The sequence below is a fragment of the Lactuca sativa genome, chromosome 5, assembly GCF_002870075.4.
Source record: "Lactuca sativa cultivar Salinas chromosome 5, Lsat_Salinas_v11, whole genome shotgun sequence".
NCBI classification, from domain to species: Eukaryota; Viridiplantae; Streptophyta; class Magnoliopsida; order Asterales; family Asteraceae; genus Lactuca; species Lactuca sativa.
In genome coordinates this window covers 217,389,760-217,402,523 of record NC_056627.2, presented here as the reverse complement: position 1 = coordinate 217,402,523, position 12,764 = coordinate 217,389,760, and the positions used below count along the sequence as shown (strand labels likewise).

The window sequence follows — 12,764 nt, the reverse complement described above, 5'->3', positions numbered from 1 at the left end:
TGCTTCTGAAGGTATCACCATGGAAGGGTTTCATCCAATTCTGGAAGCGGGGCAAGCTGGGCCCCATATTTATTGGCCTTTCCGAGTGATTACCAGAGTAAACAAGGTCGCCTACCTGTTGGATCTGCCCAAGGAGCTTAGTTAGTTTCATAGCATTTTTCATGTTTCTTAGTTGATAAAATGTTTAATAGATGATTTTGCGGTAGTCCCGTTGGATGGCATTTACTGGACGAGCACCGGAATCATGTTGAGCGATCGATCATGATATTAGATAGGCAGACGAAGACCTTGGGCAAGGTAGTGGGTTTGGTAAAGTTACAATAACAGCACCAAAAGGCTTCTGGGTGGACTTAGGAACCCAATCAACGGTCATGGATATTGCTGGAATGGAGCACACAGATTGCGGTTTATCATCAATAGCAGTTACATCTTTAATGGTGACACAATCAATAGCGGCGACATCATCAAATGCCTCCACTATAGATAGTGTGGCCGCTAAACACATCGTTTCTATTTCGCTGATTTCGTGTAGTGACAAAAAAAAAGGGACCAACAAATGAACATATACATCCAACAAACACAAAATATTCGTTCAATTTTGTTGCATTCAATTAACCAATGCATTGTGTGTTTTTCGCATTCGATCAACCAAATGATACTTTTAAAGAGCGACTATCCCGTGAAATGAAAAAATCCCTCACACTCATATGCATTTACACACCTATCTTATACATTATACTCGATATAATTTGAACTAAATACTTGTTGATAAAGTTCATGTATTCGTAGTTTTCCGCAAGTATCACATTACCTAAGTTGGAAAGGACATGCTAGGATAGTCTTTTCTCTTTTCAGTTGTTTGGATTTATATAGTAGTACGACCCACAAATCAAAGCGAAAACCATCATTGTTTCAACTTGTTCAAATTCAGTTGATTGAAAACGTAACTCCAAAACTATAAAGAAGGAAAAGGACATTGGTAAAGGAGGTAATGACTAGGAATACCAAAATATATAATAGACAACAACAGATAACGCAGAACATTGTCTTCAAATCCAATAATAATTAACTTATCAATATTTCTTACGTTTTAAAATCCATTTTCTTTTATGATTATTTAAATTGGGTAAAAAGTTGTAAAAACAAAAAAAAACAGCTAATATAGGAAATAATATCTAAGATAATAAAGGTAATCTGCATATTTCTTTTTTAAAAGTTATACTTGAATTACTTGAATAAATATATAAATTAGATTTAGTGATCGAGTATTTGACATGTATTATTAAGTATACAAGATGCAGATGAGATCAGATATTTCTACGTATATCTAAATCACGTAAGACTTACCCTCAAACTCAAAAAAAAAAAAAAAAAAAAAAAAAAAAAAAAGACGCCACCCACACAATTTCGTGCAGATATCGTGGGCCATGATTTATATTTGTACACAACACACACCCATAGCATGACAGATTTATACAAAGGTTTTATTTCGTGAATACTTTGATTACTTAAGTTCACATAAAAGAGTAACGTATGATATGGATAAGTGACATTGATTACTTGACCCAACTCACATGAAATCATCCTCCTTTGGACCCAAACATACCCGAAATAAAGTTGTACTTATGTCCTAAAATGATTGTTATTATTATTACTACTTTTTTGGTAAAAGAATTAATATTGTGAAAAAACCTTCAAAAAAAGCCTACAAAATAAAGTAAAAATTATAGCCCCTCAATGATTTGATAAAGTTGAGTGCAAGTAAACTTTTCCAATTCAAGTAGATGTTGATAATCTAAAAAAATTTAAACACTTAATCCAACAACTAACCTTTTAAAACACCATTACTGATACATTGTCAAAAGATTATCTTTTATGTAGAAAATTTGAATCGACTTGAACATCATGGAGTTGGTAAACAAAAGATCACATACGACAATTATAGCAGAATAATAAAAAAATCACTAATTTATGAGTCATATGCGAAGGTTTGAGGATCTTGAAAGGTGTCACAAATTTGTATGTGCATTTCTGAACAAAACGATGAACAAACTACTGGACCTACCATTCAACCCACAATCACTACAACAAAATTTTATATTCAACAATATTAACAGAAGTGATCAGCAGAAGACTAGTTGTTCTCCACGCTGCTGATATGTTTCACCTCCACCGACATCTCCACTACCGAAGATGATGATCCCTCCGTTAACGCCGTTGAATTGCTCCGCCAACTGCTACTACCAAACGAGGTGGTTCTGCTAGAACTCGGTGTGGCTAAAAACGTAGGCTTAGCTTCTCCGGCCATGATTACGAAATACTTCTCTTGCATATCAGACGCCTCTTGGTTGGTGTTATTTTCAGGAGGAGTGGTGGCATCCGTGTTTCCATCTCCGGATTCAATGTCCCTGTCGCCGTTTTCAAGGTGGTCGGAGAGCTTCCAGTAAGAGCATGCGAGAACCAAGAGAGCAAAAGCAATGAGACCCATCATGGCAGCAAGGCCGCCGAAGAGATAGGGTACTGGTGAGTGCCATGGTGATGGTTGAGGAGCTACCGGTGACGACGGAGCTAGTGAAGAAACGGCGGCCATTATTTTGTTGTAGTGTGATTAGGTTGAAGGTGGAAATGAGGAAAATGAGGAGAGTTGATTGTGTAAGGACGAGTAGAAAGAGGACAGAGTAGTTTCGATCAACCTGTTTTTATAGCGGGGAAATAGAAATAAATAGAGAATTGACGTCATTTAACTTGCCTCACCTTTATATATTAGCATTTCACTATTTATGTCATCAAAAATCTAATTTCAACAAACATCACAAATAGAATGACCAATTTTCTAGAAGTCTTTTTATAACAATTAGTTGTTACAAAGTTAAATATATCTGAAAAAAACATAAAAAACTTTTTTCTCATTTGTCATATTTTAATTCAGTTGTTTTTACTTTTAATGTAACACACACTGCTACAAAACCATATATAAGACCCATCATATAGCACCTTTTCTAAACTGGGTTATATTATATAAAAACCAGATTTTATAAAAGAAAATGTAATATGATCCGGTTTAAAGTGAAGAACCGAGTTATATGTATTTTATGTAAAAAAAATACCATCTATTAGTTTTCGGTATCCCGCCATCAATTTTTGATGCCCTGCCTATCAAATTTGGTACCCCACCATCATTTTTTCGAGTCCTGTCTAATTTGACCAAGCTAGTATACAATTTTGAAACTACCATTCTTTATGCCTACCACCGGTGAAGCTCAAAAATCACCAATCGAACTTGAGACTAGACCCACACAACCTGAAGAGTGGCGATAGGCAACCAAACTTGTTATATCTTTGTCCAAACAAGTTAACAGTATACTCTCCCTCCCCTAATTCTTTCAACGTAAACCCCTTCCCATGTATGTGCTATCGAGTCTCTACCCACTCCATCTTCTCACAATTCTAACGAAAGAGCCCTAAGTTGTAACCTAATCAAAGTCACCCGAAAAAAAAAACAAACCATAAAATTTCCAGATAATGGCCGTCATTGGGTTTCTAGAGATGGTTTATCGAAGAATATCGTTGGAATGTCAAAGAATCAGTTGTAAAATAGCATGTCCCAGATGAAGGTAAAAACACAAACCCAGAAACCCTTTTTACTCATTTTTTTCTTTCTTTTTTAAATTGATGATTCCTCCTTTGTTTCCCTAAATTTACAAGAAGTTCCATGAATGTTGTTGGTATTAAGTGAATGTGTGGAATTTAGACTAAATGGGATTCGTATTTAAACATTTTTAGTCAAATTAGGGAGAAGAACTAGGCTGATAGAGTAAATTATTTCCTAGATTGAGGATCAAAGATGAAAATAAACTTGAAAACCGTATTTTGGGACTCAAAGCAATGTAATCAACGTATCTATGTTTTCTTATAGAGATATTGATTGAAAAAAACGAGGACCAAGCGAGGAAAGTCTTTATTTGATATCCTTTTCTCACTAAAGCTTGCTTTTAAGTCTTGTATCTTGTAGGGTTCACTTATATCTTTTATGTTTTTGTCTTATGATTCAAACATTTTGGGGTTTCAAATTATGCTTCAATAGATCAACATTTAGGTTTGTAACTACCCAAATTCCCCATTCCATCATCGAGGTTAGTTTTCTTGACACTCTTTCGTTAAATTAACCTCTTATCTCGTTAAAGAAACTTATTCTTGGTCATGTATATGGACTTAGTGGTCATTTTCTCATACTTTTAGGGTTTAGTTTGAAGTTTATGGGGCTACTAAAGCATAGATAACCCTCAAATCTAATAAACCTATCTCATTTGTAGCCAACAAACCCTAGAGTAAGAGAGATTCTTGAGTGTATGCTATTTTTAGAGTAGTTGGAGTTGAAGTTAAGATTTTTTGCCTTTGTGTTAGAGTTCTTGTGTTGTTTCTTGGATTGCTTTACTCTTTGCTTCATCCCTTACAACATCTAGAAATTCTAGAAGGTTACTGCTTCTTCTTTGTGTGTTCTTTCTTTCCTTGCATGTCACACTCTTGAATAATCCATTAACGATGCTAAAATTCATGGTAAAGGGTGTTAGATTGGTCCTTAAGTGTTTTAGCCTCCTTGAACACGTAGTCATGTTCTCTGAGGGTTATAATCATCCCAAACGGGTGTTGAATAGACCAAAATCAGACCAGAGAGGATATGTGATCATATATTATTTTATAACTGAAAGCGTAGTCATGACGCAACACGCTTGCCACCATGGCACGATGATTGGAAGTGGAGATTTTAGATTTATGACCTAGGGACAAAAACACGGTGTGTTTTTACTACGGTTGCGGTGGGGTTGTCTGGAACTGAAAAAGCTTTCACGCTTTATTTTAGCATGCTTAGTGGTTTCATGGAGAGTACCTTCTTTAGATCATTTCTTCAAATAACTTGGATTTGAGGTGAGTCATTATTTGTGGCGAATGGATACATATGTTGGAGATTTGTGTGTTTTGATACCACTCGATTAGTCTAGGAATTGGTATGCCATGTCATGAAATGTTTGTATGAGTTATATGTACTATGAATTGATGTTAATTTGTTTTGAATAAATTACCTAGGTTGAATTTTCCTGCTAGTTAATGTGATGAGATGATATGGATGAAAGGATGATGTTAAGATCATGCTAGAAGTGAGGAATGTATTTTGATGATATAATATGATATTTATGTATTATGTGATTCTAGAAAATATATACTTCTATGAATTATGAAATCCATGTTAGTAAAGTAAATTGCTTGAAATGTGTACTATGTTTACATGTTTTGATGGTATGATTTGGAATGTAATATGTCATGATATAATGAATTGATTAGCATGCATGGTTAGATAATAATGGATAGAAGAGGAGAAAATATATAAATGTAATGTGTGAGTTAATAATGAATTAATTAATAATGTGGAATACATGTAGTGGGGGTAAAGGGATAGTAACCTAAACCAAGGTTCGCACCTTATTTGGCACTTGGTCCCAACGGTGTCGAGTGATTTTCTAGGTAACCATTTCGAAACATGGTCCCAACGTATGGAGGCTGGGGTGATGTTGGTGAAAGATCTTTATACACAACAGTCATTATAGAATGATATTTGCTAATGACATATGATCCTATAGGATCACACGTAAAACAAGTTACTAGGAATTGAACATTTATTAAAGTAATTTGATTATTAATAAGTATTATGAATGCTTATGTTTTAATTGGAGAATTATTATTTTATGAAAATTATATTTTTAACAAGTAATTGAGAATTATTGTTTATAGGAAATAATAATAAAGGAGAACAAGAAAACTAGTTATATTCATATGACATAAATATAGAATCAAATTACTTTAATGAATAATTAATTAGTAGTAACTCGCTATAATGTGTGGCCTTATAGGATCATATGTCATTAACAAATATCGTTCTATAATGACTCTTGGGTATATATATCTTTCACCAACATCACCCCCAACCCCCGCATGTTAGGATCATGTTTCAAAATGGTTACCTAGAAAACCACTCAACATCGTTTGGCTTATGCTCTTTGCTCATTGGTATTTTTCATAGAAAACAAGAAAACTAGTAATATTACTATGGCATGAATATATAAGTCATGTATAGTTAAATGGACACTTTGAGTAACCATCTAGTTGGACTTGCAAGTAGCTTGTTTGTAAGAAAGGGTGCAATACACTCTTTGTCTTGCTTTCTTGTCAAAACCTCCTACCTCCACTAGAGGTTAAGCTTGTGTGTTATCACCATTGTTGTCATAAGGCTCCATACTTTCATTTAATGTCTACCATTGAATTAGTTCATTAGTGGAAGTATATAAGGAAGACATGAGAAAAAAAATACTTGCTAGTATTTCATACACTTTTATCTAATTAAAGGGCTGCCAAATTTGTTGTTTTGGTTTCCTCTTTCCCTCTTTTCTTTCTTGCAAATTGTTGCATGAACTAAGTGGTTATAAGTTGAGCTATCTCCTTTGGAGCATCATGCATCAATTCATCAACTTATATTTTACATGAGAATTAAAGTCTTCAAAAATTGTAACACTTTTCCTTCTATGATTTATTTAATCTTTCCATGCTTTGCAAAATGAAACTTTGTGTTTTAAAAAGTGTTTTAAGTTTATTCATTATTTTCATGCTTTCGTTGTTGTTTTTGGGAAAACAATTTTGAATAAAACCTAATAATTGGTATCATAGTTGTTTTTGTAAGTTTGGTTTGATTATTATATTATTTAGTGTAATATTTGTTCTTGGAAAATATGGATGGTTTCCTTTTGTAAGAAAATCCATATATATTTTGAGGGATTTATACACTAAAGTCCCAATATTTTCATCCATTTTACAAGAAAGTCCTAAACATTATTTTTTTTGAAAGTAAAGTCTTAATTATCGGCAATTTTTGACATGTTTACCTTTTTTCCGGTTAGTCGGTAATTAGGAATTTACTGTAAAAAAAAAATAAATAAAGTTTATGACTTTTTTGTCAAATCGTGAATTAGGACTTTACTGTAAAAAAAATAAAGTTTAAAAGTTTTTTTGTCAAATAGTTGAAAATATTGGGACTTTAGTGTATTTTCGCAGCGCAATGACTGAAAAGTGGGGACAGATTGTACAAACACAAACAATACACGTCTAGTCAAAAGGGTGTGAATGTAGAGAAGGGATAAGAAGGGCAATTTCGTTATTTTCGATTTCTTAGTTCTCAAATTTTAGGACTGCAAAAAGACAGCAAACCCATAATTTTTTTTCTTTATTTCATCATTATATCCATTTTTTTTAATGTCAGTTTGTTGAGATTAAACAAACTATTTAACAAGAAGCAAACATTAAAGATTTCAATAGGATCTTACTGACCAGAACATGTTTCAATAACTCTTATGCTTACAGACTATCATACCATTGAGTTTCTAACCAAAAAGATGGATATATACACTAAAGTCCCAATACTTTCAATGATTTGACATGAAAATCCTAAGCTTTATTTTTATTACAGTAAAATCCTAATTCATGATTTGACAAATGATGAAGTAGACCTCACTGGATATGGTTTAAATTCTAATTGGTAGAAATTATCCTCTTTTATTATTTTGGAATTATATCTTAAACAATATCATTTGTACTTTGAATACAAACACAACCATAGGAGTAGATAAAAGACTTTATTAAGTTTAGTATGGCAAGGATCCATCCTTATCTGTAACACCCAGTCCTACAGGTAAACTTCTTTCCTTACATAAAATCTAATTAGTTGGGGACAGGGGGGGGGGGGTTTGGCCATTAGGCAGCGCGTAATGTAGTCCCTATGCGGCATGTAGGAGGAAGATTAGATTCAGGGTTTAATGAACTATGCCCTATGTAGGTCAAGCTACACATTGTGTAGTTGCTCATGGCACAAACCCTAATTTAGTGGTTTTGAGTCCTACTTAAAGGCTCTAACCCCCTTGAGGCCTTTTATTATCAACATGCATTCCCTTTGATTAGCAACCTTGAAACCTTAATCTTATTTGTGAGTTTTCAGCTCTTTTGAGTGTTTTGTGTTCATCTTTGAAGGAATGATTCCATTTGAGAGCACTTGGAAAGCTTCAAGCCTTGTGGATCTGGGACATGCATCTCATAAGCATTTTATAAGAGGTATAAAGTTCAGAACTTGATGAAGTTTTTTAATAGATCTAGTTAGTCTTCAGGTATATGTCACTTTTGTCCCATACTCTTGGTCTAATTGGGTATGAATATCGTATGTTGTAAATTTTCGGCTTTAGTGAACCAATTATGTCCTTTTAGTCTAATTGGTTTACGTCCCTTTATGTCCCTTTTGTCCCATACTTTTGCATATGTCGACAAATTATGATGGGTCTGGTTTATTCGGTCCTGCTTTGTGCTGAAGACCAAGATACCCGGGGTGGTCCTAATAGACTGTAGGCCTTGCGTGGCGGTCCAGGAAGACCGTAGGCCTTACTAGGTGGTCCACTCAAGCTAAAGGGTCATATATGCATGTTGTTATCTGTTTGGACAGTTTGGTTGTGTGCGGTATTTTTGGGGGAAACTCATTAAGCATTGGCATAGAGTTTGACTATATTGTTTCAGGTACATCTGAACATAAGGGAAAGGCGAAGGTATGATTGTGCACATCATCCTCGATATTTATTGACTTATGATTTTGGGATACTCTGACTGATGATTTTGACTTTTGGATACTATGATTGTATGATTTATGGATTTTGATGTGGTTTTAAAAATAAAAATTTTGTCTTGATTTTTGGAGTGTTTCAAGTTGGTATTAGAGCCCTGGTTTGAGAGAATTGGATGAAAAAATGTGTGAATCCAGACTCAAAATCCCATCCTCTTTTTGCCAAAATTCTTTATTTTCGAGTTAAACACAATAATACGCTGACATGGCAACATGTCAGGCTATTTTTCCTAGTCAGCGTCGATTTAGAGCGCCATGTGTATGGGTATCTGGTTGGCAACTGGGTAACCCTTTGAAAGAGCTAAAATGCAATATATATATATATATATATATATATATATATATATATATATATATATATATATATATATATATATATGTGTGTGTGTGTGTGTGTGTGTGTGTGTGTGTGTGTGTGTGTAAATTTTCGGCTTTAGTGAACAAAAAATTTCCAAATGGGTAAAACCAAATATTTCGAAAAAAGGCTTTTATAGCATTAACTCTATTGTTTATAATGACACTAGTTTATAACCTGTGGAAACCACAGTTTGCAAATTAAAATAATACTAATACTTCACAGTCATCATCATAAATCAATGATTTTAAAATATGTATTAGTTTACAGATTATTTTTCTACAAGTTCTAATTATCGATTCAAATTAATATACAAAATGTGTTTTTTTTTTACTATTTTCAATATTTTCTAACATTAAATTCCATAACCACATTTCCTCAATTATCTGCTACTTCTAGTTGGTAACTAAGTCCAACATCACAATGTAATAACAATATGATTGCTTCAAGTTCTTAGAGAATTCATTCCTTGTTCTAATAATTCATAGTCCAAGTGTTTAAGTCTCAAATAGGAACGTAATTCCAAAATTAAACTTATTCCATTTTCATCAAGCTAACTTCATTCAAGAATAAACTAACGCCACATATATCAAAAGCACAAAATGACAATAACAACTTCAATAATTTTAGTCAAATAATCTTCATAATCAATATCTAATCTAAACTACAACAACTCACCCACCCCTACTACAGTCATACTTGGATGTTCATAAGGCGATTTCTTTCCACTTTATATCTTCTAGTAAATGATTCATACACAGGAGTTTGACCAAACACGGTTAAACTTTGACTGGATGTATACATCTACTAGGTCCTCTTCAGGTTCTTGATGGGCCTAGGAGTTTGACTCTTGGTTCATAAGAAAATAATATAGATCATACACTCCATCCAAAATAGCAGGAAAAAATAGTTTTAGTCCATGTGTTTTTCCCAATTAAGTGCTATCTTGAACAATGACACATATAAAAAATTCAGACTGAACAATATCACATATACAACTAATTAGAACAGAAGAAGCACCAAAAAACTAAGAAATGAAATAAAAACAACCGAAAAACTACACCAGGAGCTAGCAAAAGAAAAACACTTTCAACAGTCAACTCATCATTAACATTTTAGTATCTAATATGGACCAGCAAAGGCAGTGAAATGGGAGGGCAGCCAACATAACCAAAAAAACCTTCAATATCCCGAATATATCTTATTCCCTTATAATGATAATTAATAAAAAATATTCAAATATTAAAAGACTAGAATGGGGTTATTCAACGTGGATATACCCAAAAATCAAGATTACATAATCATTAAATAATTTGGTCTTCATCACTATAACTCTTCTGTAGTATTATCTTAACATAAATACGACTAACCATGATACAACATATCATTCAATCAATTAAAATCGACTAAATAATTATAAAATTTAGTCTAAATCAGCCTCAAATTGTTCATTAAATTATGAAATTGTCATAGATGATTAATATAAATTTAACTATTTATTGCCATATTACCAATCTTGGTGGCCCCGCTTTGCTGTTTTTAATAAATAGCCCATTCAATTTGAGTTTCAAAGTTATAAAATTGGGTTTCTAGCTCAAAGTCAAACACTTGATTCAAGTGAAATTATATTTGAAGAAAATATCTAGTTTGAAATTCTAGTTAAGACTTCAAACTAAAAGTATATTTCCAAACTGTATTTTCAACTAACAATCAGAAAAATGTGCTTATTAATAAAAACAAAAAAGAACATGGGCAAAATCAATAAGGGCATGGGCATGTTTGAAGAAATGAAGACAAAATCCAAAATATTAGAAGAAGAAGAAGGTTTGACCCAGATCGTGTACATATTTTTGATAGATCATGTACATGTTTTTCATAGAATCCTTTTGTGAAGCTCTGATTAATGCCCGTTAAACCCAACTACCTATGCGACAACCATAAAAACACTTCCATGTGTAGCTTCTTGAACCTGCGATCACACAAACAATGAAGTAATTCTATTTAATTATCTAATTTTCATTTCTCAAGCACCTAACATTAAAAACGGTTTTACAAACCTGTATACAGAGTTCTTTTGCAACATCAGATAGACCTTTTAACCTAAAACATATTTCTTTAAATTTTTTGATGAATCAAATACCTATAAAAACATGTACCTATCAATTAGTCCTTAAGTACAATTAAGATGAGAAAGGATAAAAAATTTAGGTCATGGAAGAATCAAGAAGAAGGTTACTAGAGAAAATATAGGTATCCCAAAGAAGGATTATATGATCCATCCATTGACTATATGTTGATTTCAACTTCCAACTTCCATTTCAACATATGAAATTAGATTAAATTAAAGTTGGATGAACTGATACATTGATTAATGAAAAAGACTACAAAACAACTACACAATCTAAACTTGATCACTTTTCTAGTCTGATGGCATGTTGATGTTTACTAAAGGTGATGGATCTTTCAAAAACAAATAATATCAATCCATATATACCCAATTTAGTGACTGCTACTTGTTTGTTCTCTCCCCGGAGACAGTGAAAACTGATTGGCACATCAGAGGAATTATTACATGTGCTTGTTATCTAAGAAGTAGAAAACCCTAAAATCAAACAAAGTGTGTGTACGAGTGGATAAGAGCTCCGGTTCAGCTTCGTTTCATCATGTTAGACCTTTCAACTTTGTTATTAGAAAGATTTCCGGTTTTCTTCACAAGGATAATGTGAGATTGTAGCAATGATGGAGGAAGTGAAATGGTGGATCTGAAGAGATATATGTTGAGATTTAGGGGAGAAACAATTGGTGAGATTCTTGATGATTCAAGTTTCTTGAACGATTATTATGATTACCTAAAATTAAGTGAATGTTGATTTTATGGAAACGATGAAGAGCATGATATTAGCAAATCAAATGGCAAGACAACATATATTTTCTTTAAATTATGGAATTATTAATGGAATGAAAGGATTAATTAAATTTATTATTTATTACTATTATTTGATAAATTATGAAATGAGAAGTGGAATATTAAATAAATTAAAAAAATCCAGAAAATTCCATTTGTTCAAGTGCATGAGAAAATGACACGTGGCATAAACAACTACTCTTTTATTAGATGAGGTAGATTTACAAACGAATGAGGCACAAACATACAAACACAAGCCAATTGATCATGAAGTCAAAACTTCATCTCCTTTAGAACGACACACATGCTACCACTTGCCACCTCCACCTCTACCAGAAAAAATAATTCGAACAAAAATGATGTGGTTCAACCGAATACCAATCTCCAAACAACCATGTTTGAAGTAAAACCGCCAAAACATTTCTTTGTAGCCACAAATCACCGGAAAAACACAACAAATCATGGCGACTCTTGTACTAAACATTGTCATTCATGGAAGAAATCCTCGAAAAATGATGATGTTCTCATACACAAGTGTTCACATCCTTTTGGACGAATCGACAAAAAACAAGCAACCGTTGTTAAAACATACAAACCAACCCCATACACACATCATTCTCATTCTAACCTTTTCCATGGGGGAAGGGTTGACATGAAACTATGCAGAAGTATTATCTTTATGTTGAGGGCAAAGCTAAGCTACAAGATGAGATGGTACTGCACATTATTACTTTGGAATGAATAAGTATCTTTGTTGCACAACTCTTGCAAGAAGAGTGGCTGTCCAGCTCTCTTGG

The 12,764-nt window shown here is 33.1% G+C and overlaps 1 protein-coding gene across 1 annotated transcript; it reads right to left on the bottom strand.

Annotated features, from left to right (window-relative positions):
- Positions 1-2,007: 2,007 nt before the first annotated feature.
- Positions 2,008-2,685, bottom strand: LOC111895145 (protein GLUTAMINE DUMPER 2). The gene has a single exon (XM_023891244.2). The coding sequence runs from the start codon at positions 2,588-2,590 to the stop codon at positions 2,135-2,137; it is 456 nt and encodes a 151-aa protein (XP_023747012.1). The 5' UTR covers positions 2,591-2,685; the 3' UTR covers positions 2,008-2,134.
- Positions 2,686-12,764: the final 10,079 nt, after the last annotated feature.

Bases quoted from the DNA above. Each gene is read 5' to 3' on its own strand.
- LOC111895145 (XM_023891244.2), bottom strand. From the start codon at position 2,590: ATGGCCGCCGTTTCTTCACTAGCTCCGTCGTCACCGGTAGCTCCTCAA.